General features: G+C 42.1%; 2 protein-coding genes across 4 annotated transcripts; one reads left to right on the forward strand and one right to left on the reverse strand.

The window, feature by feature from the left end:
* The first annotated feature begins 1,674 nt into the window (after positions 1–1,674).
* Positions 1,675–9,284, forward strand: LOC124062158 (pyruvate kinase PKM-like). 3 transcript variants are annotated; one of them, XM_046394709.1, is made up of 11 exons: positions 1,676–1,828; positions 3,237–3,415; positions 3,550–3,641; positions 5,305–5,436; positions 5,567–5,753; positions 5,859–6,129; positions 6,227–6,377; positions 6,482–6,634; positions 7,390–7,556; positions 8,416–8,597; positions 8,733–9,284. In XM_046394709.1, exons 2-11 carry the CDS (start codon positions 3,265–3,267, stop codon positions 8,837–8,839), a joined length of 1,593 nt encoding a protein of 530 aa, XP_046250665.1. In that variant the 5' UTR covers positions 1,676–1,828; positions 3,237–3,264; the 3' UTR covers positions 8,840–9,284. The 3 variants fall into 3 exon arrangements, with proteins under 3 accessions (XP_046250667.1, XP_046250665.1, XP_046250666.1); XM_046394710.1 differs by having other exon boundaries at positions 1,711–1,824; XM_046394711.1 differs by lacking the exons at positions 7,390–7,556; positions 8,416–8,597; positions 8,733–9,284 and adding an exon at positions 7,152–7,371 and having other exon boundaries at positions 1,675–1,828.
* Positions 9,285–10,224: 940 nt separating this feature from the next.
* LOC124062159 (potassium/sodium hyperpolarization-activated cyclic nucleotide-gated channel 3-like) lies at positions 10,225–26,143 on the reverse strand. Its single transcript, XM_046394712.1, has 8 exons — positions 25,193–26,143; positions 20,494–20,917; positions 19,545–19,706; positions 18,400–18,618; positions 17,609–17,755; positions 16,288–16,528; positions 15,035–15,199; positions 10,225–14,179 (listed from the first exon to the last, which is right to left on the reverse strand). The coding sequence occupies exons 1-8, from the start codon at positions 25,846–25,848 to the stop codon at positions 12,630–12,632; spliced, it is 3,564 nt and encodes a 1,187-aa protein (XP_046250668.1). The 5' UTR covers positions 25,849–26,143; the 3' UTR covers positions 10,225–12,629.
* Between the last annotated feature and the right edge of the window lie 820 nt (positions 26,144–26,963).

Consider the following 26,963-nt stretch of genomic DNA (forward strand, 5'->3'; position numbering starts at 1 on the left):
CTGATGACATGAAGTTGAAACACAAGTGAACTGAAGAATATTTTATTGTTTAACCGGTCTTAAAATCGGAAGTCAGTTTTATCCACCAACTCCAATCCAGCTTTCACACTTGATGTATATTTATACTTAAATGGATGGGATGAGTCAGGCTGGGGTCAAATTTCTGCCTCCTGATGGATCACAGCATCTACACATTCAAAGACTATTGGGGGGTTCATACATGACATGTAGGTCTATATAAATATGTACAATTTACACATTTTTTTCTTGTCAAACAGATCTTTAAGACATATTTGACATTATTTTCATTTTTAAATTGTTTTTAAAGTGACATTTAAACACAAGCAGAGCTCAGATTAATTATCTGGTCAGCCTTTTGTTCCTAATAGCTGCAGTCCATGAACAAATCTGAGACTTAACATCCAATTCATACTTATACAACTAACTGAGAAAAAATAAACTGAGTTCACCTGTCAGTGCATAAAAATGCTTTCATCACTGAGGAGGACTAAGGCTGTGCATTTACAGTGAGGAAGAGTGCACATGTATGTTGAACATGGCAGCATGTGGAGCCAGTTTTATGGTGTCATAAGCTGTGGTATGTTCCTAACACAGCACGTTCTTCATGCTACATGCAGCCCAACATGGCTCAACTATAAGTATACCACAACATACTTTGACAGAATGACATGTGCTGGGGTTTCACATCTGTTTTTGGTAAAAGTTTCTCGTGTGCGACTATGCCTGAATGAGTGTAATGCATGCGTTTGTAGGTTGATGTTTAGTTTACATGTTTGCAAGCATACTGTTGCTTCTGATGTTAATGCACATCTTTTCACATCTTTCATCTCTCTGGACATTACACATATAATATACAATAAAAATGTGAAGGCATTCACATTTCATGGTTGATATTTTGCACATTGCCTGTCTGACAACACGAATGAAGTGTCTGCCATGTGACAAAAGTAAAAGTAAAAACAATGGTGTGTCAGTTTCAAATTGAGATATAATTGTGGAAAACATAATGGGAGGTGGAAAACAAAAAGTAAATGGGAATATAAAATCAATAATAAATGAAGATAAATGAATGCATGTCAATGAAGTGAAAAAAAAAAACAATAGGCCTGCTGAAAAAATAAAATCCTGATAGGTGTGCACTCAAAACAATAGGATCTTAACAGGTCAAAAATGTTTTGTTTGTTTGTTTGTTTGTTTTTATTAGATTTTGCCTTTTAATGATGGTGCATCTTGGAAGGAAGCTAAAGGGACCAAATGAAAACAATCTGTTTATTATTATCATTATTATTATCATTAAAATAGCTTATATACTAAAATACTAAAATAGCTCTCTCAACCTCAGTAGAAGAGAAAAAGAAAATAAAAACCATAATAATATCAGTGACAGCGATAAAAGCAGCAAAGTCTAAATTACAGTGAAAAGGTCATCGTCCTGCTCATCTTTTAAGGCTCGGGTCCAAGTTGGTTTATCTATCAGCGGCGAGCCTCCTGATTGGTCAGACAAACTACACTGGCACCTGCGCTGTATCCTCCCTCAATAACACTCAACTTCTGCGCTTATACCCACAAATTTGAAATTGGATTTGATATTTACGCATTAAAAACATCTGCCGTGTGCAAAAAAAAATACGGGCTTACGTTCAACTGGCTGCCCAAACGGTAAATCTTGCCCTAACTGTCGCGCACTATATCCTGCGTCACCGGCTGCTGCTCACACAGGAAAGTAGTCCCGGTTCGTGAGGGGAATAAAATCTGTCGTCCCAGTGGAACCAGTGGCGCCTTCGTCCCTGCAAAGTTTACCCAGTAGGTGAGTAACACAAAGATTCAGCTGTATGGCGGAGGGCGGATATTTGTTTTGACTGGATGTTTCAATTTGCCTATCAGGTGTTTTAAAAAGTCATTTCAATCACTGAACAAACTTACCCGTGTTAATATAATAGTTACAGCTAAAAAAAATCAAAAGTGAATTTGAGCTGGACTATCAAGAGAGTTAACTCTACAGCTCTACAGTGATCCATTTGTTGATTGTACATGTTTTATCTATTTATCTGTAACCTGTGTTATAATACTCTGCTGTGCAAAATAACATGATCTTATTCTTTCTTCTCTGAATACTGGCAGGCCAGATGTACTCAGTAACTCATAACTGGACAGACAAAAAAGTAACGAAATGAGCAAATAATGAAATAAATAGCCGCCTAATGTATGACCTCTGTGATCTATTACATAACAGTTCATTTTTAGTACAAGGAGCTTTTGTTGACTGCATTACTTATAAATATTGCTAAGTTTTGAAATATCACGTATATACAAATATGGCCCTTTTTATCATGTCTTTTATGTTTCTACAGTCCATAAATACTCTGGGCTGGCCATGTTATTTTAGGTGAACGCTGAGGGCAGGAATGGAGTGGCAGCACACTGTTTCCACACACAGACTGAGAACACACCTCTATTGTAAAATAAATCCTGATATGTTATCCCTTCTGATGTACATTGTTTGGATTCTCAACCAGAACTGCACTTAGGGCAGCACAAATAATGTTGTTTCCTCCTGGAGTGCTGGAGTTACTCCTGTTAATTACCTTCAGCCTCTGTCAATGGTGACCAGCTCCTCTTCTTCAGCTGCACAGAAACTCCTGCTGGAATGTGGCAGAGTGCAGTCAGGCAGACACACACTGTTGCTTTTTGTTGCTTCATGCACAGGCTATTCGCTCTGCTTGCAAAGTGGGGGAGACTTGAAATAAATCCGTGGAGAGGTCACGTCTTCTTATCTTATGTGTACTTTATTTCTATAGTTTTTGATTTTCTTTCTAAACCCTTTGAATATGTAGGTTCTCACGCTGATGTGATCATTTGTAAGCTTACATTACGAGTTCTTGGTTGTTAGCAGGTTTGCATCTATTAGCTGATCAATCAGTTTGTCAGCTGAAAGAAAATTTGTTGCAGACTACTTTGATAATCAATTAAATGTCGGTTCCAGCTTCTTAAATGTAAGGATTTGCTCTCATTTATGATGGCAAAGGAAGAGTCTTTTGGACTCGTTTTGGACTGTCGCTTGGACATAAGAAGCATTTTGAAGATTGGACTCTGGGAAACTGTGATGAGCATGTTTAAATAAATCTGATTGATAATGAAAATCATTGTTAGCTGCAGCCCTAGTTTGCCCTGACACTAATCAGTCATTGGACTCTTTTCTTTCTGCATCTCCACAGGACTTTTCCTGCAGACACGGATCCAGTCATGTCGAAGCCAAAGGATACGAGCTCTTCCATCCTGCACAGCCAGCAGATGCATGCTGCCATGGCGGACACCTTCATTGAGCACATGTGCCTGCTGGACATCGACTCTGAACCTGCTGTGTCTCGCAACACCGGCATCATCTGCACAATCGGTCAGATTCAGCAACAAACGCTGTCGTTACATGTCTGGTTAAAGTTATCTTGTTGTATCTGAATTTAAAATGTCCATACTACCTTTGGCTCAGTGGTTCTGTGTAAAATCCCACCATTCACATGTCTGATGCAGGACCTGCCTCCCGATCTGTGGAAATGGCCAAGGAAATGATCAAGGCTGGGATGAACATTGCAAGAATGAACTTCTCTCATGGCACACACGAAGTGAGTCAGAAATATTCAGCTAAGACAGCAAATTATTTTTTCTTCCCGCTTTTTTAAGATCATTTGTATCATCAATATTCACTCTACTATCTTGCACTACATAACCTGACGTCACAGCAGGTGATTTAACCTTGGACGTCAAGGCCAAAACACCTGCCGTGACCTCGCTGATTCAAGTGTGTGCAGGAGTGTAGCACGTCTGAGGGTTTGAACCCAGGCTGAGCAGCACAGCAGTAGTTTCCTTACCCTCTGCAAGGGACTCAGTGTGGATTTACCCTTTAGGGCTGCAGTCGTCAGTGTGACATTACTCTCGTGGCCTGGTAACTGTCTGTGGCTGTAATGTGATCTATGAGCTTGTACTTTCCCCCTCAGTGCCAACGCACTGCGAACTGCCCACCTTATACTGCTGACCCCTTGCCTTTAAAAGTCATGGCTTTTTACCTTTTTCAATGTCACCTGAGTGGATGAGCCATCAGATCTATCATCAGCTGAAGTATGAACATCCACCGTTGATATTTGGAAATTTAAAGGTTAACTTTTTTTTTCCACTGTAACCCGACTCTCAGAGTGACTTTTGAGTTGTCGCTGCAGTGGTGTGATTGCTAAGCACTACTAAATAGAAATGTCTGCAATTTAGCCAGGTTTTCAGCAACAACAATAATACTGACAAAACTGACAATCCCAATTCAAGAAAAGCACAATAAAGTGAATATAAGATGTGTTATGTTAAGAGACAAACAGATTTGACCTCTGTCTCATTGCTGTGTCCGTTGCCAGTACAGCTATAAATAGGACATCTGTGAGAGTCAGCCTCGCAGCAACAGTGCGAATAGAAGACATAGTGAAACTGAGGACAGTAGACAGTGTACAGATTAGACTCTGAATCTGTCTGTTCCCATTTAGTTTGCATCTCCGTAGCTGTGAAAGTAGTAGTACTTTCTGTCTACAGTACTTTGTACTTTGTTTTCATTTCATTTGCCCAAACACTCTGCTTAAATGTCTGTTGGGTATGATTTAGGGGGATCTGTTGCCAGGAATGAAATATAATATTCATAATTATGTTTTCATTCGTGTATAATCATCTGTAATTAAAAACTGTGTTTTTAGAAGGAGCTTTTTTTTAATGATATGTTTCTATAGTAACCCAGAACAGACAAACCCAACATTGGCTCTGGAGAGTTACTTTTGCTTTTTTCATTTGGTAGGGAAGGCTGAGGTGAAGGCTATTCAGTTATTTGCAGTCTACGACCTCACCTAGATGCACAACAAAATCCTACAGTTTGGGCCTTTTAACACTATAGCTGAAATATTTTGGAAACAGTTCATATAAGAGCAGATGGCTTGTGGGCAGCTATTTATGTACAGTCAAAGTGAACAATGTCATATGCTAAAAATGTGTTGCAGCTGTCAGACGAGTTTAACTACATGTAGTTATGTAATCAGTACCGTGATGTCCGTGTGACTTTGTGACCAAATTTGTCCACCTGTTGTTCTTATTGTACAAACTTCATTTTATTTTCTAAGAATAAGTTTAAAGTATTTTGAGTTTGTGATAAGGAACTAGTGCAATTCATTTATGTAAATTCTTTCACTTTTAATGCTGTGGTAGATTTATTGAAATTTTCAGTGCAATAATGTTTGTTTTGTACCCCGCATCATACAGTATCATGCTGAGACCATCAAGAATGTCCGTGAGGCAGCTGAGAGCTTCGGGCCAGGATCTGCTGACTACAGACCGGTGGCCATCGCTTTGGACACCAAGGGACCAGAAATCAGGACCGGACTTATCAAGGGCGTGAGTTCTGGCCTAATTACCGAGGCTCTGACGAGGCACTTTTTGATTTATTGCACGAGATATTATATAGTTCCTTGCAGTGATTTTCATTCTGAGAATGAATAAACACTTTCTCCTTGATCTTGTTTAGAGTGGCACTGCTGAGGTTGAGCTCAAAAAGAATGAAACCATCAAGCTCACCCTTGATGACCAGTACATTGACAAATGTGATGAGAAAATTCTGTGGCTTGACTACAAGAATATCACCAAGGTTGTCCAGATTGGAAGCCACATCTATGTTGATGATGGTCTGATTTCCCTCAAGGTCAAAGAAGTTGGTATGCGCACAAAACAATCATCTTGTCTGTCATTCATGCAGATTTTGCTTTCACATTTCTACATATTGTTGGAAATGAACTTTCTCCTTTTTCCTGTGTCTCGAGGCAATGACTACCTGATATGTGACATTGAGAATGGTGGTATGCTGGGCAGCAAGAAAGGCGTCAACCTGCCTGGAGCTGCTGTCGACCTGCCCGCTGTGTCTGAGAAGGACATTAAAGACCTGCAGTTTGGCGTGGAGCAGGGTGTTGACATGGTCTTCGCCTCCTTCATCCGTAAGGCTGCTGACGTTCATGCTGTCAGGAAAGTGCTGGGTGAGAAGGGCAAGAACATCAAGATCATCAGCAAGCTGGAGAACCATGAGGGTGTGCGCAGGTAAGTAGATTCACACCTGAATCTGCACACATCTTAATTTTTGGTAGTGGTTTAACTGATCTTTTAATTTAGCAATTAATTTCTTTTTGTCTACTAGATTTGACGAGATTCTGGAGGCTAGTGATGGCATCATGGTTGCCCGTGGAGACCTGGGCATTGAAATTCCAACAGAGAAGGTCTTCATCGCGCAAAAGATGATGACTGGCAGGTGCAACAGGATCGGCAAGCCCATTGTCTGTGCCACACAGGTCTGTGATATCAGTAGGATGACTGTTTTGCAGAAATCCTTTGTGTAATTTTTTTTTTATTTACAAGTATCAGTGCATCAGAGAGTCCTGTTGTTTCTCCTCAGATGCTGGAGAGCATGACCAAGAAACCTCGTCCTACTCGTGCTGAGGCCAGTGATGTCGCCAACGCCGTGCTGGACGGCAATGACTGTATTATGCTGAGTGGTGAAACCGCCAAGGGAGACTACCCCCTGGAGGCCGTGCGCACACAGCACATGGTGAGAGCACACCCAACTGATACCACTGATTATGCACCTTTCACAGCGATGTTGAAAGACCATACCAGTGTTGAAAATTGTGTGATTGATTTTTAAAGACAAATGTATGTGATTAAGCAACACACTGGTGGTGATGGTGTCTTTGCACTCTTACTCTTTGCCAGGGCTTCATACATACATTGCACTTGCAGTTGTCATCAGTCTAATTTGGTCATGATTAATATTGATAATAATCCATGTTAAGCTTGTTTTACAATAACTTCATTTTGGTGTGGTGTTTTTGTGCTGTAAATTATATTTTGTACATCATGTAGAGCGGAGAGAAAAGCAGCTTTTACACTGTGAGCTGTGTTGGTATCAGCTTGGGTTTCACTAACAGCTTGTTTAGAATTTGTTCGCCTTGCTTTGTGTATCCCTGTTGCTCCCACACCTCCCTCTGTCCATCTGCTATGCTACCAAAAATCTCTTTGAGTCTTCTTGCATTGTATTTAACTGTGTGATTATATTACTCAAATAGCATGTGTCTGAGGGCCTGCAGTGCACAGCAACAGCCCCTGGACATCATGGTCGCCGCTGTTGTTTAGCTTCATGTCTCAGTGTGCTTTCAGGTATGAAGACCTCTGCACTGAGGTTCACTACGTCACTGTTTTGTCCTTTAAAATACATACTAACTCCTGCAGTTAAAACTGGCAGTGTGACTGCAGCCTAACACCTTTGTAATCTGTTTTTTGTTGTTTTGTTTTAAACCTGTTCAGGTTGCCCGTGAAGCCGAGGCAGCCATGTTCCACAGGCAGATGTTCGAGGAGCTTCGTCGCATTACTCATCTGACCCGTGACCCCACAGAGTCTGTTGCTGTTGGTGCCGTCGAGGCTTCTTTCAAGTGCTGCGCCAGCGCCATCATCGTGCTCTCCAAGACTGGCAGGTAAGACTCAAAGGACTGGTCCATTTCCTCTGCAGTGCACTGAGTCATAATATTCTCCACGGCATCCACTGTGAGCAAAGAAACTGGTGCATTATAATATCTCCCTGCTTCTGCCTCCACTCTCTCCCCTCAGCTTATATGAAGTGTGCCAATTTTCGCAGCACTCACAATCTGTGCTTCACTTGTGACCTTTCAGACCTGAACCCTGACATTTTACAAGTTAATTTTAACTCCCTCTCCATGTGGGAGTTCATCTTCACAACACATGATACAGAAGACATACGACTGTCAGAACTTCCTAATGATAATGGCATAATTAAAGCATCAGATGAGCACTTGTGTGTGAAAGGATTGGCACAGACAATTAGTTTTATAGTGAGTTTCAGCTCATTGTTTAACTGCAGGGCCCACATGGTTGGTCCATTTTCACCATTTTCAGCTGCGAAATAACTCTAAAAACCCAAAGTGCAATACCTACCAAGAACCAAACAAAAGGCGCACACATTTAGTGACTATCTGGTGAACATAATCAAGCATTTAGCAGCTAAAGAGGCAGGTATTTCCCTCAAAAGTGGGCAGAGACCAAATAACACAACTAAAAGGGATTGAACACTGCACTTAACCTTACTTGTATTGAGCGAACACAAAGACGACTTCAAATGAATGCTAATGTTACTGCTGGAGGTGTAAACTGTTGTGTCAATGTTGTATTTACAACTTGTTTCCAGAGTTAACTAATAAACTTAAGCTATTTAATGTTTAAGTTTTGGCACAGTAGCCTTTAATTGGGGTTTAAATTGAAATTTTCAGTTATTCTCAAGTCCACTTCTTTCTAATAAATTGTACCCGTTACGTACAGGTCTGCTCACATGCTGTCGAAGTACAGGCCCCGTGCCCCCATCATTGCTGTGACCCGCTGTGGCCAGACAGCCCGCCAGGCCCACCTGTACCGCGGCATCTACCCTGTGCTCTACACAAAGCCTGCCAACGATGTGTGGGCCGAGGACGTTGACCTGCGTGTGAACTTTGCCCTGGAAGTTGGTGAGTGTTGAACTTATTTTCAAGTAAGGGGACATTTAACATTGATTTGAAATTATTAAAAGGGCGTGAAAAGCATAAAGGGTTAGTTACTCAAATCTAACATATCACTAACACCTCTTTTTTCTCTATTTGTAGGCAAGCACCGCAACTTCTTCAAGTCCGGTGATGTGGCCATTGTTGTTACCGGCTGGCGCCCTGGTTCTGGTTACACCAACACTATGAGAATTGTGCTGGTGCCTTGAACTTTATCAGAGGACATTAGTAACCATTCCCCCTCCCCTGTCCTGTAATTTCCTGCCCGTCTGTGATGGACTGATCTTTTCTGCTGGTCTTCATAACCAACAGAAACTGAAAACCAGGCCTCTCCTTCAAAGGACTTTTGATGGTGTCATTCACAGACAGTAACTCCCTGCTTCCTATCATCCATACATGTAATTTATTGTGAAAATCCTGCTGCCAGAGACTGAACCCAAAACCTTCTATTGGAAACTTGCATGTGCCAGCTCAGATTACACGGTGAACAGAGTGGAAATCAGCTTTTCCTCTGCAAGTACGTGCGGGTTCTTTGTCCAGGGATAAACATAAGAATGTACTGTTACCGTCTTCTCATGTTAGTACAAAGTGTAATTGTGAAGTGATCTGGCATTGACTGCATTTCCATCCATTAAAAGGAATTCTGGGTTCAAATGTGTTTGTCTTCTTCTCATTATCACGCTAAACTTAGACAGGATCGATTTTTCCACAGTTGAGGTAGATACTACGAACGTTAAAAAAAAAAGTAATTGGTGCATATGTCCCAGGTTAATCTATAGTATGATGTTACTATGTGTTCCAAACAGCATCAGTTACTAAAACAACTAAACTACACTATGTAGCCAAAAGTAAGGGGCTGTTCCCCATAAAGAGGCTTGGCCCCTTACTTCCAATGAAGGGAAATTGTATTGCTTCAGCATACCAAGATATTTTGGGCAATGCTATGTTTCCAATTTATTTTGTTGCTACAGTTTGGGGAAGGCCCTTTTCTATGTGTGCTATCTATGTATTTATAATGGGATGCCATTAAAGTCCCTGTTGGGGTAATGGTCAGCTGTCTTAATATTTTTGTCTATGTAGTGTATCTAATCTGTCAAAGAAGACAATGAAAACCTTAGACAAGATTCATTTGGCAAAAAGTTGCCAGTTTGGATAAATTCTTGACAAGCCATCGTTGCCATCGTTCTACACACAAACACTCAGCCTGATCTTCAAACAGGAAGTTTATGTAACAGGACACGTCTGCTCAAGCCCAGTCAGTGCAAGACAAAGCCTTCTGTTAAGCTAAAAGCTCCCACATGAAGTTATACTGTAGTATAGCTTATACTATAACTGCAATAGCAGATCTATATTTTCTATTAACATCATGAATCTGCAAAAGAAGTAATGTGCAGTAGTACAACATCAGTCACCAAAATGTAGAGAAGTGGAAGTACAAAGTAGCAGATAATGGAAATACTGAAGTCAAGTTCCTCGATGTTGTACTTCAGTATAGAACACCAGTAAATTGTTGTTGGACATCCCAGCACTGCTTATTCTAAATTTTAAATTTCTTAATTTTATAGATTTTTATTGTTACTGCAATCCTAATACATAAATAAAACATTGGGAAATAAACAATGCTGTGAATAAATGCAGACAAAACATAATGAGAATATTGTTAAATAATCGATCCATTTATAAAACTTAGCTTAATTTTAAATGAGTTTAGTTCAATTGCATTTTTATGTACTGTGAAAGCTGCAATACCTCAAAGGAAAAAAATTACATCACACTATTACACAATAACGCAATTTTCATAAAAACTAGCTCATTGAGTTCTGTTTGCTCTGGATCAACCTGGCAGCTTCATCCAAAAAAAACAAAACCAATAAATAAATAAATAAAAATAAATAAAAATTATATTTTGATCAAACCTTGCAGAAACATTGAATTAAATGTCTATATTTACTCCTTAATCCAACAGTTATCACTCCATGAACACAGCAGATAATTTTCTATGAGTCAAATATTTGGCAGATTATAATCCTGGCTATTTTGCATGTTGGCATCAAACAACACCCTGCAGTTCTCAATTTATAATCCGGCTTAAATCCTGAAACTTCAATAGCATTTTATCAGATTCTCCTTTCATGCCACGGTCTGCTCCTGCAAAGAAATCATCAGCTATCACGAACATCGTTGACCATATGTTATTTTATTGCATTGAATTCAGTTGCTAAAATAAAATATGACATACCTAACATACATAGGTGACGGAATCCTCAGACTTGTTGGTTAAAAGGCAGCAAAATGAGATATAAATATATAAACACATGAATGACTGACACCTCCTCTCCTGCACACACCTTTAAATTGAATGCACTCAAAGTATCCTCACATTCTCTCCCAGCTGGCACCTCCGGCAGGTGGTGTGAGCTCGGAGGAAAATAGCAATGAGGGATTGATCGAGCCCATTGGCAGTGAATGGCTAGTGACTGATCTCGTCATTTCTTTTGGAGGGGGAGGTTTCAGTAACTAGGCTGCTAAAGCTGCTGCACAGGATCCTCCAATTGGTTTGATCTGCTGACCAGTTCCTCGCAGGCCACGGGTCCAACGAGAGAGAGAGAGAGAATTATCATCTAAACACATGAACTTATTAACAAGTAGAAGGATTTAAAAGTCTGGCTTAAAAAACAAACAAAAAAAACAGTCAGTGATACACATCTTATTGATTCAGCATAGCATCACAAAGCAGCAATTGTTCAACAACAAATGTCAAATTTTACAATCAAATAATGTAAAATAAAAAAGAGGTAAATATGCAGCAATATGACCCTTCAGGGTTTCTTGTTAACCGTGTGTCCAAGTAACTGCTTTTAGCCCTTTGACTGGTGCAAGAAACATTCAGATCAGTCTTAGTGCATTGCTGGTTTCAGGATGTTTGATTATCCACAGTTGCTTTTTTTTTTTTAAATTCCATTTAATTCCCTTGTTTAAGTCTGTTCTAACTAAAAACAGAATCTCACTCTCTGACTCAAGTGCTTCGATTCACAGTACCTTTGTATACCCATTAAAAAAATAAAATAAAATAAACACAGATTATTGCATACTATGCTGATGGCACACAAACCTTGGCTCAGGTGTATGTTCTTTACCAGAGTTATCGTCAGACTGAAATGAGTTGAGCATCAGGTTGCGTGCCTCGCCGTGAGCCGGAGCAGTTGTAGAAGGACGAAACGGAAATGCGCGGTCGCACTTTCCGGCTCTCTCCGGAAAACCAACATCGACCTCAGGTTCAGCACATTCAAAAATTAATCCCACTTTCCCCACTCAGACAGACAAACATTACATTACATTCATTAATTCTTTTTTCTTACTTTGAACATGATCTGATTTGTGTGACCCATTTGGGTGTGCAATATTGCTGAAACGCTTTCTTGGAAGACATGCCGTCATCAAACCATTTCGTTAGGTGATCTCTGAAACGAGCAAAGTGCACAGTCTGTCGCTCCTCTAATCTCTTAAGGGGTAACCCTGCATTCACACAACACACTCGAGTGGTGGGAAAGGACATAAAAAAAGAACAATAGTTTTTGGTTTCAATCATAACTGGATACAGTTGTGGACAAATTTCCAACTAAACGGGTGTAGCTAAAAGGTTACACAAAAGTGCCCGGACAATGGGGTTTAAACAAATACTTGTAACAAATCACAGAGTGTGGTTATAATACAATACATAGAACAAGTGATATTTGTATGAGGTGCTATATATACTCATCAATAGGTTTTGGATTTTATTACTATATTCAAAGATGCAATATCCTGTAGAAAAAAATCCATCATTGTCCATTATTGTCCACAATCCATTCACTCTGATTAAAAAGGAAACCACTGATCTCCAATCTGATTTAATTTACACACCCTCCTACTTCAAAATTTGATAGTGGTTATAACAAAGCCAAAAAGGAGATGCCCTCTCTCTTTTGTTTAGGCATTAAAGGAGGGTGTGTATGAACCTCACAAGTTGGATGGAGGTTTGGACTGTTTGGATTCGGTCTCTAACATCTTAGCAGGGGATCTGGCGTGGGGAGAGTGAACACCTACAGACTGGTTCTGGGGTTCAGGCCCTGAATGTGTCCAACTGACAGGACTAGGTTGACCCGGGATAGGGATGTAGGGTTTATTGACAGCCACGGGGGAGGAGAAGGGGCTCGATGCCCCTGCAACTCCCCCTGATGAGCCGCTCATGGCCAAAGGCCGTTCCTGGTATATAGAGCTGTGAGAGCCTGAGATAGTCTTTATTTCCTGGGTAAAGAGATCCACCGAGGACTCAGCCCTCTCTTTGAGGGTACAGGTCACCCTAGCAGGGCATGAGGTCTGGGGGGTTAGAGGCCTGTGAGAGCTCATAGTGCTGGGGAGCTCACCATGGAGAACTGTCCTTCCCTTCACAGGGCTCTGTATGCTGGGACTGTGGACTGGAGGTGTGTAGCAGGGGGAGGCCTCAGCAGAGCCATACTGGGCCAGGGAGGCGAGGGCTGAGTTCTCCGGGAGAACCTGGGGAAGGAAAGCAGACTGGAGACCTGCAAGGCTGTGCTGTGCCAGGGATGCTGCTGCCCCAGTTCCGACTGCAGACCCTGGCCGAATAAATCCACCGGAGGACGGGGTGCTGGTGGTGAAGGGAAAATGTGGGAGGCTCAGACCACCAGTTGCCCTGCCTGCTCTGTCAAGACTGTACCCCATCTGCTGTGTGGTGGCGTGAGAGGTCTGCTGTAGTTGGCTTAGTATGGGGCCAACTGAACTGGAGATAAGAGGGCTTATGGCAGAAGCAGAGGGGGCTGGGAATCTCCCTACTAGCCTCCCTGGCACCCCCTGCTGGAGTAAACCTATCGGTTGTGGTGGGGTGGTCATAGCACCATGGAAGGGCTGAGAGTGGAGCTGAGCCGGGCAGGTGTAGGAAACAGTAGCCTGGCTGATAGGGAAGACTGAGGCCATGCCGGAGTGGGGAGGATGGGGCGGGGTTTGGTGCAAGGGTAGAGGGGCCAGAGGCTGCAGACTGCTGGTGAAGATGGGCTGGGACATCAGCGTTGGAGACACGGACCCAGCAGACAGATGTTGCGTCCTGAGGGACACCAGTGTGGGAGTTTCAACCTCAGATCTGAACTTGGTGGAGCTGGCAGGAGAATCAGGACCTGACCCGCAGTTGCTGGACATGTTGGCTCCAACATGGACTTTCTTTGGATGGCTGATGGGGTCCTTCAGGGAGCCTGGTCCTACAGGATGGTGGAAGAGGATGGGAGGCAGCTGGGACTGGTGAGCTAAGGCTAGAGCCAGTGGGGTGGTGGCAGCAGCAGCTTGGAGTGGTGCCTGAACCAGCGGGGCCCAGATGACCGGGGTGGGAGACGGGGGAGCAGCAGGAGGGTTTAGGCCGGTCTGGATGAGCTGCGTGCACTGGGCCATGTCACGGTCATGTTGCACTATTCTTTGGATGATCTCGCTCTCTTGTAAGTTTAGAGTGCCAGAACTTTGGTGGTGCTGTACTTTATGCTGAAGAACAGAGTTCCTCTTCCCTGTTAAGAAAATAAAACGAGCATAAAACATTCATTCTTTTTTAACTGAGATTCAAAATTTGGTACAAAATATAAAACCTAAAATGACACGGTTCCTTCTGATGAAAGAAAAAGGTTTGTTAATCCACTGTCTCTTGAAAAGAATAACCTAAAAACAAAGACTATTCCAATAGATTTCAACGGATTCCACAAAACAGTTGTGGGTCGAACACCCAACTACTACTCTTCAGTGTGTGTTAGATGTAGTAAAGTTATCACTGATTCTCAAACAGGCATGCATGCATTTATGTAAAATCTGTAAGTCTCCAAGTCCAGTTGACCAACCACACCCGACTCCCTATACTGGCTCTCCCAGGAATTTATAAAAAAACACACAGAACTGAGCAAAAAATCACCACACAACAAATCTTAGTTAAAATATGGACTTTTATCACCTATTCAGCTTAGTTTTTATGAATAAATTTGTTCATCATACTTGTCTGCAGTGTTTATTAAATCCTGAAGAAGATCCTAAAAGCCACGATTACAGATGCACTATTCATCAAACTGAATCCATTGTTTAATGTGAATGACATAATATATAATATGTTCATTGTGATATGTTCATGCATTGAAAACAAAAATCAATCAATTAATCATAAATAAACAGTTTTGTTGAAACTGGTGTTTAAATCTACACTCCTCACATCACATCAGTCAATCAACTTCCAATAAGACATATAAATAAAATATAACTGCCATTATTATTATTATTATTCCAAACAGGATCAACATTAAACAGAGTATATGAAGATGAGATCTTTAGCTGTAAACTGTTCCAGCAGAACAGGTGTTATTTCCTGGCAAAACACTCACCGATGCGGTCCAGGCGGTCGAGAGCCACAGTCTCGAAGGCCCTCCTCATCATGGGATACTCCTCCAGCACCTCATTAAAGTTGTCCACCGACAGAGAGTACAGCCGACAGTAGTTCTCTGCTCGCACGCTGGCCGTCCTCCTGCCTCGAGTCAGCAGGCAGATCTCTGCAATAAGGTGGGGGGGGTCAGCTGAGTTATTCGTACCACTTCATCATATGAATGATGATTGTCCACCTTTCTCATGCAAGTGGTGTGATGCATTATTGCATTACAATCACAGTTCTGGATCCATTCGTGAAGGAAAGGAAAGGCAAAAATAGTTTTATTAATGTGAGAAGATAAAACATGAAAAGTCTGATGCCTCTGAACCCCACAGATGGAGCACTTAATGCAATTTCTGCAGCTTACAGTTTGTCCTGACCTCATCTGTCGTGCCAGAAAAATAAAATAATGCGGCATTTTAAAAAAAAAAAAAGGGAAGGGAGACTTTTTTTCAGGGCAGACATATTGAGGATATACAAACGCACTCTCTTCTCTGTCCTGTTGATCAGTGCAATCTATTTATTACACATGACATCGTGGGATTTCTAACATATTTGTTATGTCACATGTTTGTTTTAAACACACATTTTCTGTCCTCAGATGTAAAATGAGGACATTTTAAACACAGCTTTGTTTAATAATCCTAAGCCATAATATATGTAATGTTTTCGACTAACACGACTTTCTTGTATCAAAATTGTATGCTGGATTACAGTAAACATCAAAATATGATAAGAAATAACATCTGAACTTTGGTGCAAAATAAAGTTGCATGAGTTGTCAGATGACACTTTTATCAGTTAAGAATGCAAGTAAATTATATATCAGTGCTTGACATTTGATGATGACATTTCAATTTGCCACACAGCCAGACGCCAACGGGGTTGAGGCGATGTGATGAGGCCGGCAACAATGGAAAGTTCTGGACTTCAGCTTTAAATATGGTGTTAACAAAAAGGAAAACCCCACAAATGGAATCAAAGATCACGAAGCACAAAGCTCTTACTCCCGAGCCCTTTTAAGGAGATGATGTGGACATCCCCCCCCCAACTGTAATAGTCAGGGAAGTTAATCTGCTGAGTGCTGGAGCAAAATAAATCAAAACAAATCATACTATCACCACTCCTTCACACTCATTCAAACTGACTCCCCTCCAGCTACAGAATATATCAGCATGCAGTTCACACAGCTTGGCCACGTGCAGACGTTACCTCCAAAATAAGAGCCGTCTGACAGCTTGGTGTCTTTGCTGTTTTTGGTCAGGACACTGACGACGCCGTGCTGGATGAAGTACATCTTCTTGCCAATGGTCCCCTCTCTGATGATGTAGTCGCCCGGCTGGAAGACCTCGAAGCGCAGTTTGGTCAACATGGAGGTGACAAAGTTCGGATCGGCGTTGGCAAACAGAGGCATGGAGGCCACCAGCTTGCGACAGTTAAAGTTGATGATCTCCTGCAGAAGAAGAAGTCTTTTACATTTAAGCCAAGGCACAAATTCCACTTGTGTACATTTCAGTCATGATAAAAGCAGTGTGGTTAGCGGTGGCTTAGTGCTCTGTTAATGAGGTCCGATGTCCTCATAAAGTCATCACTAATCAGATTACATGACTATTAACATTATCGTGCAAAGTAAGAGAGCCATATTAGATTACACACATAATTAACTGTAAACCTTTTAGAGCAAGAATATTCACTTCATTAATGCACACAACAAAATACACCATTGTGTCCTCACCATTACTACCCTGCCTGTACCGACTGCATGTAAGCATAAGGTAAGTTAGAGTTGTCCCAGTATTTGCATGTAATCCTTATACAATATAATGGCTATTAATAAACATCACTTAATGGTAATTTCCCAGGAAATTCATATAGTCAAAAAAATTTGGTAATTTTTCTCCTCTCAAAAAATGCCATTTTTTGTCTATCTCTCCCACAGTTGTCAGTGATGCAGGAAGACTGTGCCTTCACCAGACAAGGCTCACATGTCCCAGGAATGGGTGGACCGAAGAACAAGTTCCCAGCTCCATTATTTCTTTTGTTTGGAAATTTCTTGTTAAGGATTACCTGATTTTTCAATAATTTTGCTGTCTTTTCAAAGGGTCCCCCATGGTACCTTTTTTTAATTTTATGTGATATTGTATATTGGGAAATTAAAGAAAAGTACTAAAATTTGGTATACAGTGTTGTACTTTTACGTAAATTGATGAAAACTGTATTTTAACTGGGATATTATATCGGGTAAAATATACCCAATGTTAGTGATGGTGTTACTAATTTTAACGTTAGTGTTCTAGGGTTAAAACACTAACTTTACCCTCCCTATTTAGTGTACATAAGCAGCATATAAACATTAACTAAATGGGTTTTAACACACCATGATGCAGTTACAAGCAGCCTTAAGGACATTTTGAAGTGGTTTTCAATTAACAGCAAATTTCAGCATTTCTAAATTCTCTTATGAATAAAAGGAGGCGTTAAAGTGCATCCATTAGCTCTGACAGACACCGAAGCCAACAAGATGATGTCCGACCTCTCGCAGCGGCTCATTCAGCTCCTCCAAAATGCTTTCCTCGTCAAACATCTTGCCCTGATAACGGTGCTCGTAGTAGTCGTGGATCCTCTGGCGCATGTCGGCGGGGAGCTTGTGGAAGGACATGTACTGCTCCACCTGTTTATACTGCAACAACGACAACAACAAGTCCAATTGTCAAAATGATAAGTTCAGTTCAGGTGTCTGAGTGAAAACCGCCAAGACAAAACGCAAAGTCATGTCAAAATGAATATATTAAACTGATTGATGTGCTGGCTCAGAGGTGGACTATAATGTGTCTCATTATGTTAACAGTCAACTGTCAGGCCATCTGTGAAACCTGCCCACAGAGCAATGTTATGCCTCTGTCCCATCTGACAAATACAGTTGTGCTCTGCAGCCTGCAGCTAATAACATTAACTGGCATGTCCTTCAGCGGCGAACTCTGCCAGCAAGGCACATATGAATGATCCGTGTAGCCAGTCTCTCTGTCGCTCTCTCAATGGAAGACAAATGTTTAGTTTAGTTCAAGTCTCAAGTAAAAGTACAAAAGTACCGTCAGCTAATTGTACTTAACTAGCATTTTCCTTTTGGGTCGTTGACAATGCATCATATTTTATGGACTGATAAGGTATTTTGTGTATTTTTGCCAGTAAAGCTGTTAAAATAATATAGCATAAAAGTGAAATACCACCACAGCTTTCAACTCTCTTAGGCCCAGAGAAAGTTGATTTTCTTTGACACACATCAAGACAAGCAGAAAACAAAAAACAAACAAACAAATCACCCACCTTTTCTTGGTACTGCCTCCTGGATGAGTCCAGAGACTGAATGAGTGCAGTGGCATGACCCACGAACATGGCAAAGCAGGTGGCGCCCACAATCATGCTGAGGATGGTGAGCCACACGTCAGCCATGCCGATGGGGGGGTACAGGCCGTAGCCGATGCACAACATGTGACTCATGGCCTTGAACAGAGCGTAGGAGTATTGCTGCCCCCAGGTGTCATTCTGTAAGGCACGAAGAGAAAGTCTTGGAGTTTAGGATCAAGACTTCAGGAGATTTATTTTCCAGGTCTGTTGTCTTTGAAGCTGCAGCCTGAGGGGCCCAGACTGTTATAAAACAAAACCTTTTAGCACACTGCACGACTGTCCTGACTGATTCTGTGCTGTAAGTCTATTTCAGTTACTAATACAACTGTTAATCTACTGTGTAGTCAGAGCAGTAATTAAACAGCTTGTCTAGAGTTGACATTGACATTAACCTTTTTCATTATCGATTAATCTGTTGACTATTTGCTCACAAATCAGTTGAACTGAATTGGCTATAAAACGTCAAAAGACCGTTACAGTTTTTCACAGCCCAACGTGATGTACACAAACAGTTTGTTTTAATTGTGTAATAGTCCAGAATTCAAAAAACATTCAGTTTACTGTCCTAAAAATACATTCAAGTTCTCACATTTGAGAGGTTGAAATCAGGAAATGTTTGACATTTTTGTTTACAAAAACAAATAAAACAATTAAATCAATTGTTGCCAACTGATTTTATGTCAATCATCTAACCGACTGAGTGGCTGGCAAATCTCTGAATGTATTTTCACTGATGAAATAAGCAAGTGTGAAAACAAAAAATGCCTTTCAGTTTTATTTACTGAGAGTTTAACAAAGACTGTGTGGAGTGTGTGGGTGTGGTTTGATCTGATTTGTGCTCAAACATTTTGTTACAGCTCTCCTCAGATTTTATCACCTTTTTCAAACCAGTGAAAAGAGCAAAGACAAAACAAAAAAATAGAGAAAATCTCACACATGAAACAACCAAAACTGTTCTAAATCTTGTGCTCATGGAGGACCGGATTACTCATAGAAAGAAGGTTATTGCGGGGAAAAAAAAAGTTTTGGAACTTCTTTGTCTGACCCTTAAATAATCAACTTACCACCATCTTATTCCTGGTGACCCAGCAGTCAGCAGGGAAGTCCTGCAGCATGGGAACCAGGAACTGCAGGCAGCCATCCCAGTGACACAGCAGCAGCATCATACCAATCAGGTTCATGATGCGCACCATGGCGCTGGCCAGGTCATAGGTCATGTGGAAAACCTGTGACACAGATTATCATTGTTAATGGAAGTGAAACAAACACACATCTCTTTGTAAATAAATCTATAAAATTTCAATTCTCTGTCATGCAAGCAGAGGATTTGACATATACAGTAGTCTCTCTGTGTGGACCAATGGACACAGGGGTCCTATACCAGACCACATTGTTCTTAATCTTCTATAGGCCTCCGGAGGCTGCTTCAGCGTTGTGTAACCATCTGCAAACGACATGAATGGCCTATGGGGACGGCAGCCTCAGTCGGAATTAAAAAAATAAGATAATGCAGGAAAATATCTGTTGTTGAGTAAGTCGATTGTGCGTGAGTCTTGGAGGGGAACCAATAAATTAACTCTACAGCTTTAAAAATATGGATATTTGTTTTATTTTCTTTTATTATTATTACACTAAGCAGTATTGTGTATTTCCCCTGAAAGAAAAAAATGTAGCCCAGACAAGATTATAAAGAAATCTGCAAATGTAAAGCAAATTTAAATATATATTTAAGCACTTTAAGCACACTATTGCTTTCATGACTGATTAATCTTTTCGTTACATGAAAAAAATCAGAAAACTGTGAGAAATAAACATCACATGTTCTCAAAGCAATGTAGTGTCATTACTTGTTTTGTACAACCAACACTTCAAAATCCAAAGATTTCCAATTTACTGTCACAAAGATTTTTTTTGTTTGTTTTGTAATTGTTGCTGATGAAACAGCGAGTAATCAACTAACTGCTCCAGTGTGTGTGTACTCTTATCTGAAGAACTTATCCCTTCAGGATCTACCTCTTCCCACTGGTGGATGTAGCGAATGAGTCTGGAGAGACGCAGCAGCCGCAGCAGGCTGAGGATCTTGGTGAAACGGACGATCCTCAGGGCTCGGGCCGTCTTGTAAAAGTCTGAGTTGATGCGCGTCTCTACGATGAGAAAGATATAGTCCACAGGGATGGAGGAGATGAAATCCACCACGAACCAGCTCTTCAGGTACTTGATTTTGATCTGCTGCGGGTCCAGGATGATCTCCGTGTTGTCCTCCTTGACGATGCCTGTGCGGAAATTGAGGACCAGGTCCATGAGGAAGAAGGTGTCCGAGACCACGTTGAAGACGATCCAGGGCGGCGTGTGCTCGTCTTTGAAGAAGGTGATGCCCACGGGGATGATGATGAGGTTCCCCACCATCAGCAGCAGCATGGTCAGATCCCAGTAGAACCTGAGACACACATCACTCATATTGTACATAACTGCAGGCCAAAGTCATTCAGACCCTTTAGACTTTAGATAAACTTTCAGAAAGTTCACTCAAACCCCTGACAGAATAACTGAGCTGAATACGTTACGTTATGTATGTCTCGTAAGTGAGAAGGGCTTTTATTAGAGACGTAACAGTGGGGAGATGACTGAATATGAGGGGAGAGAAATGGGGAGTGACTTCTAACAACAGTCTCTAGCAAAGACCCAAATCACCCATCCGCAGCTTTTATGATAATAAGAAGAATAAGAAAAACATAATGCTGATTTGCTGGTTCAATCTTCTCCAGTATGAGGATTTGATGCTGTCTAAAATAAGAAATCTGAATATGTTGCATTGGGCTCTGAGGAAATATAATACACATTTTCACTTGGGTACACTTTACAGAACTGATTATTCAGGGTAATAATTGATTAATCAATGATGAAAATAATCACTAATTGCAGCCCTAAGATAAGCACTGATTCTCAGTTGTTTGAACCATTTGGTCTGTTTCCTCTCAGCAAAATGGCAGAAAAGACACGGGAGCAGACTATGAAGAGACACCAGTTTTATCAATGGTTGCTGTTTGGTTCACACACAGCATACTGAATATGTGCTGCACACCCAAAGCAATTCTGCACATGTGGGGAGGAACTTGAAATAGAAATTAATCTCCGGGCAACTTGCAGTCACACACTGCAACACTGAAAATCCAGTAGATTTATTGTTCAAATGAGCAGGCACAACGCAAACACACTGCTTGTACGTAAACAAAGCAACACGATGTTACGAGGCTCTCTAACTCAGTTCAAAACTGGGCTTCTAGCCATGGGGATGGGAAGGAAAATGGGTGATTGGAATTCATCTGAATTGCTCATGAGGCAATATTGATTTTCACAGCTACCTGAATCCTCAAGTATCAGGAGCAAGAGGGTTCAGTTTTACCTGTAACTGCATGACAAAAAGGGGGAGGCTTCAAGGTGTTGTTGCTGTTTACAGTAAAGTCTCCAAATTACATTTCAAAGTAGAGACACTTGATATTGAGTTTTGCCAATTTTCCTACTCATTCTGGATGCTGAAATATGCACATACTACAAGACCTAAAACGTATTATCATGCCTATTATTCTTAATGTGATGGTCAACTGGCAGATGCAGGCATCTACTGACTGTCTGCATTGCTCGTACATAATTTAAGGGTCTTATTGGCCTGTCATGTTGGCAGTAATGTTCATTCTATAGGCTTAATCAGCAGATGTTATGCTGATAAGATCCTGCATCTCCATTTCAAAACATTTTTATACTTTCATTGAATTTCATAGCTTCATTTAAAATCTGGCATCATATCAAGCTGTTTCAGTCCAACGTCTTTATTCCTTTGATTTTGCAGGCAGCTGTAACAAAAAAAAAATCATTGCAGTATTGACGCCTAACAGAGTACAATATTAGAGCGCTTAAAGGTTCACAGGACACACGTTCACATACAGTAACGCACACATAAAGGCCTGTCAAGATATGGAGAGTGTTTGTTAACCAATTACCTTCTTGAGTGCGAGTGAGATGCATGCGACTGCATGACTGATCCGTTTCAAAGACCTAATTAACTACTGATCGATACAGAGGGGGCCTAACACACCTACAAGGCCAGAACAAGCTGTGCGGGGGTTGTCAGGGAAGGCATGTGAGGCGGCCTACAGCAAACACACTGTATGAGCCAAATGAGAGGAATAAGCAAATCAGAAGAAAATCTGATTGGACAAATACCTCACTCTCTTGTCTACAGGTATAATTCAAAACCATTCAAAAAGAAATAGCAAAGATCCACAGGCACCTAAACTGTGTTCCTGATGCTGTGACATTGAGCTCAAATGAGGGTCCACAGTGGAGATGCGACCGACCGACTGGGGCACATCACAACCTCCCAACTTACTTACACCAAACCTTCACAAGAGAACATTCAAAAAAAAAAAAAAAAAAAAAGAGGGAACCAGTGAGGACTGGATGTCCATTTGTTCTAATCAGCTTTCTGTTGTCCTCTGCCAAACAAAGCATTTGCATTCCTCTCTTCATCTGCCTCTTGTCTCTGCGGTGACACACTGGTCCTAATTGCACTTCCCCTCTCTAGCTAAATCCACCGTTATCTCCTGGGAATCCATGTCATCTCCAGAAGTCAGCTCCCATCAGCCAGATGTTGAGTAGTTAGCATTACTGCTCTGCACACGTCACTGTGCTGCAGAACACTGGAACAGCTGGAGTACAAAAAAAAAAAAAAAAAAAAAAAAGGTCTGCAGGGGACAGTGCATTACTGCCATCCCCTGTAGACCATCCCGTCAGCACGCAGCATTCGCCCCACAAAGATCAGACAACTTGCAGGTGTAATCTGGTGTTACCATCAAAATACAGAGACGACTGTGGCGTTTCTGGACCTCTACTGGTCCAAAGTGGAATCTTGCACTATTTGGGTCAGAGTGCAACTCCGTTAAAGAGCATGAGAGCAGAAAGAGAGAGGAGTTACAAGCAAAGTGAACACAAAAAGGCTTAAAATGGTGAAAGGAGCTTAGATCAATCAGGACAGCTGAAAAAGGGATCACAATTGTACTAGGGATACTTATCTCTCGCTGCCAGAGCGCAGCTGAAGCACAGCAGCCTGCATGCAGCTCAGTGGCTTAACACACACCTGTACCATGGCTCAGCCCCACCAGCAATCATATTAACCATATTTACGCAGCGTGCCAGTTCAGTATGTCTGCTGCCGTATCCACAGAAAGCCTTAATAAAAGACAGCAGTTATGATATAAGCAACAGAGAGACTGCGTTTATGAGGGATACAAGGAGAAGACAAACGGGTTATGCTGCACTGAGCTGAGGCACAGTGGTCATGGAAACACGCAGCATGTCAGCGCACAACTGTTACAGATATCTGCGGGTGAAGTTGACTGTTTGCAGGATTAGGATTGGATTCAGCAGTAAGCCAAAAATGACCCAAATACTCTTTAATGGTGCAAAGGTTTACACCTGTAACTTGAAATGGGATCTGCAGCAGGATCAAGTGCTCACCTTAAGAGGCCCAGGGCAGGCACCTGCTGCTGCTGCTGCTGCTGCTCAGAGTGTGACCCAACCGAGCATGAAGCAACGACACCTCATACACAGAGTTAACAGCTGGACGTCCTGATTCCAACATCATTTTCATTTCAATCTCTCTTTCTGTGACTCTCTCTCTCTGTGTGTTCAGTGTTTGGTGGTGTGTTCCCTCCCTGTCCACACCATCTCTGCTCCATTAGACTAATTGTACTGTAATAATCTCCACTGATGTGTGCTTCTAATATCTTGAATGTTCATGTTACCCTATTTTGATTACCCCATTTCCAAGCCCCTCCTGCTGCACTCTCTGTAATCCATTGCTGATATATAAAAAAAAAAGAAGTGTAATTCAGATGAGTGGGAAAAAAACAGCAGTGGCACACACCGGCGTACAACTGGCCGGTGAAAATATGATGACAGTGAGCCTCAAGGTTAAATGTCATGAAAATCCCTTGATGGCGGCGATGAGCAGAGCGCTGGTTTGTACGGGGCATGCAGTGAAACGCAGAGCGTGCATGCATGCATAGCACAGCATGGCTGGTAAATTAGGGAATTACAGGCTGGCTTAGTTTGAAGCACAAATTTAATTTATACAATTGTAGAGGGAAATTGGTGGGTTGGATTATCATATAGCCTATTGTTCTGTGAAGGAAATCATACACGCTCACACTCACTTTTCCAGGCCAAACAAAAGAGGGACTTACAAACACCTGCAGCCTACATATGTAAGATATAACACGGCTGTCACTGTGCTTATAAGAGGATTTTGTACATCAAATGTTTCCCTGTAAGACTGGCCTGTACAGTATATGTGACTGAATTTAGAAAAGGATCAATTTCAGGTCTGAAGACATTCATTTATTTATTTAAGGTGTGTATGCATTACTGAGACACATTCACACACAGTCCTGATTATCATGTTATCATAAAGTCATCACGGTGATGACAGAAACACACTCCCGGTGTGTCAGGATAAATGGCGGATTAGTGTGTGTGTGTCTGTGCTATTAAGTTTACAGTGACCTGACCATATTTAATGTTATTTTACATGGAGCTTAAGTCTATATTAAAATGATCAGACAAGCCTAAAAATTGTGTGGCAGCATAACTGCTGCACTTCATCTGTAAGACTACTCCTGCTTGTAAAGAAGGCTTTTTTGCGCACACAAATTACCTAAAATCACTGTACGGGTGGATTATCCAGAAGCCAGCAGACTTTACTCGTTCCCTCTCATGCTCCACGGCCCTCTCGCTCCCCAACATCCGCAGGGAGAACTTGTTGACTCCCGGCTGGAGCATCGCCCCAAACTGCCGGTGCATGAAGCCAGCTTGGTACAGCCGGTCGTCCTCTGGTATGATTTGCTCGCTTCCCTCCAGCTTGATGAAACTTGACTGGTCAAACACAGATGATTGTCCGGTTGCGCCACTCAGACCACCCGTTGTCCGCTGCTGGGCCCCGGGGCCGGACTCACCGGGGAAACTCTCGCTGACACCCGCATCAGCCTCTGGGATGAGGCGCCGCTGCTCCGCTGGATCTGACCCGGGAGGATGACGCCCGGTGATGGAAGAGATGCTGCCCCTAAACAAGCGACAGTCCCCGTTCAAGTTGGTCTTCACAGTAACATCCCTTTCCATGTCTTCGCTCCTGGCCTCTTCGGTGCTCTTGCAACTGCTTGCAGGAGACGAAGAGGACAAATGTTTTAGCCGAATACTTTTCCTCTTAGTGTCCTTGTCGCCGTTGTCTCCTTCGTCAATCACGAAGGGTTTTTGCCCAATGTTTTGCGGCAAGCTGTAGAGCCGTTTGCGCATGGAAGACTGGAATCTTTCCATTTTGAAGAAGGAGAAGAGATGCGCTTTAAGGACAGCCGGTGAAGACAGAGGGATGAATCATGAATCTCATACACTTGGGGTGCCACTGGAGGCAAAACGGTGACGGCGCATCCGCAGGACAGGTTGTATCTTGTGTGACACTTGGGACGTGCCTCTCCCTCCCCCCTTGGTTCAAACATTTAGATGCGTCGACAATACGTGGTCGCTTCAATCCGACGGTCCTGTGAAGGCGATGGACCGCAAATGCGTGTAAATCCAGGTAACCCCACAGCGTGCCTACGAGAGCGCATCAGGATGCAGCATGCTTAGCGTCGGACGTGCCGGAGTGGGAGATTGCTGCTGCTGCTGCTGTTGCTGCTGTTGCTGCTGCTGAGCTCCTCAATGACAAAGCATGATCTCCACCTCCCCAAAATATCCGAGCTCTTTGTCAGTGCGAGGTGATGGCACACATGCACGCAGCTGGCCGCGGCTTTCAAAGAGCGCTGACATCACTGATCCATCAGCCGCCGTCCCGCTTTCTAATAACGTGAATATTGATGGAGCTAATCTATCGGGTTGCCATAGGAGCCAGGATGGCACATGCGCTCACCCCGCCTAGTCAGGACAAACTGGAGAGGATGATTCAAGGATGAGAGCCAACCTTGGAGTTGATGGTTTACTTGTTGAGAGAAAGCCACGGGGTGTGAGAGAGTCTCAGCTTTACGCATCCAGCGGGCAAATATTTGTCGAGGGGGTCCGAAGGATAGACGATAAGGATGTTGCAATGCTTTGTCGCAGTCAGCCAGCCAGTTTATATTGGGAATCACAGTTTCTATGAAGCCATCTGCAGCCTAACAAACGCTCCTCAGGATATGTATTTAAGCATGTATGGATTGATTAATAAGAGTTGCTTTTCGCTTTTAAACACACATCGTGATATTCAAACAGCACTCAGAGGATAATACACCTAAAATGTGCATAAAACGTGTACGACCTGCTGTATGATTTGGCGTAAAAGGTGCTGAAGTCTTATGTCCATCATCGTGTTTTCAATTGGATAATATGGCAAACATCCTTAAGGTCTTGTGACAGTTCACTCTGATCTTAATGTTAACGAGTGCGTCAAGTTCTCCACT

The sequence above is a fragment of the Scatophagus argus genome, chromosome 7 (assembly GCF_020382885.2).
Source record: "Scatophagus argus isolate fScaArg1 chromosome 7, fScaArg1.pri, whole genome shotgun sequence".
In the NCBI taxonomy this organism is placed as follows: Eukaryota; Metazoa; Chordata; class Actinopteri; family Scatophagidae; genus Scatophagus; species Scatophagus argus.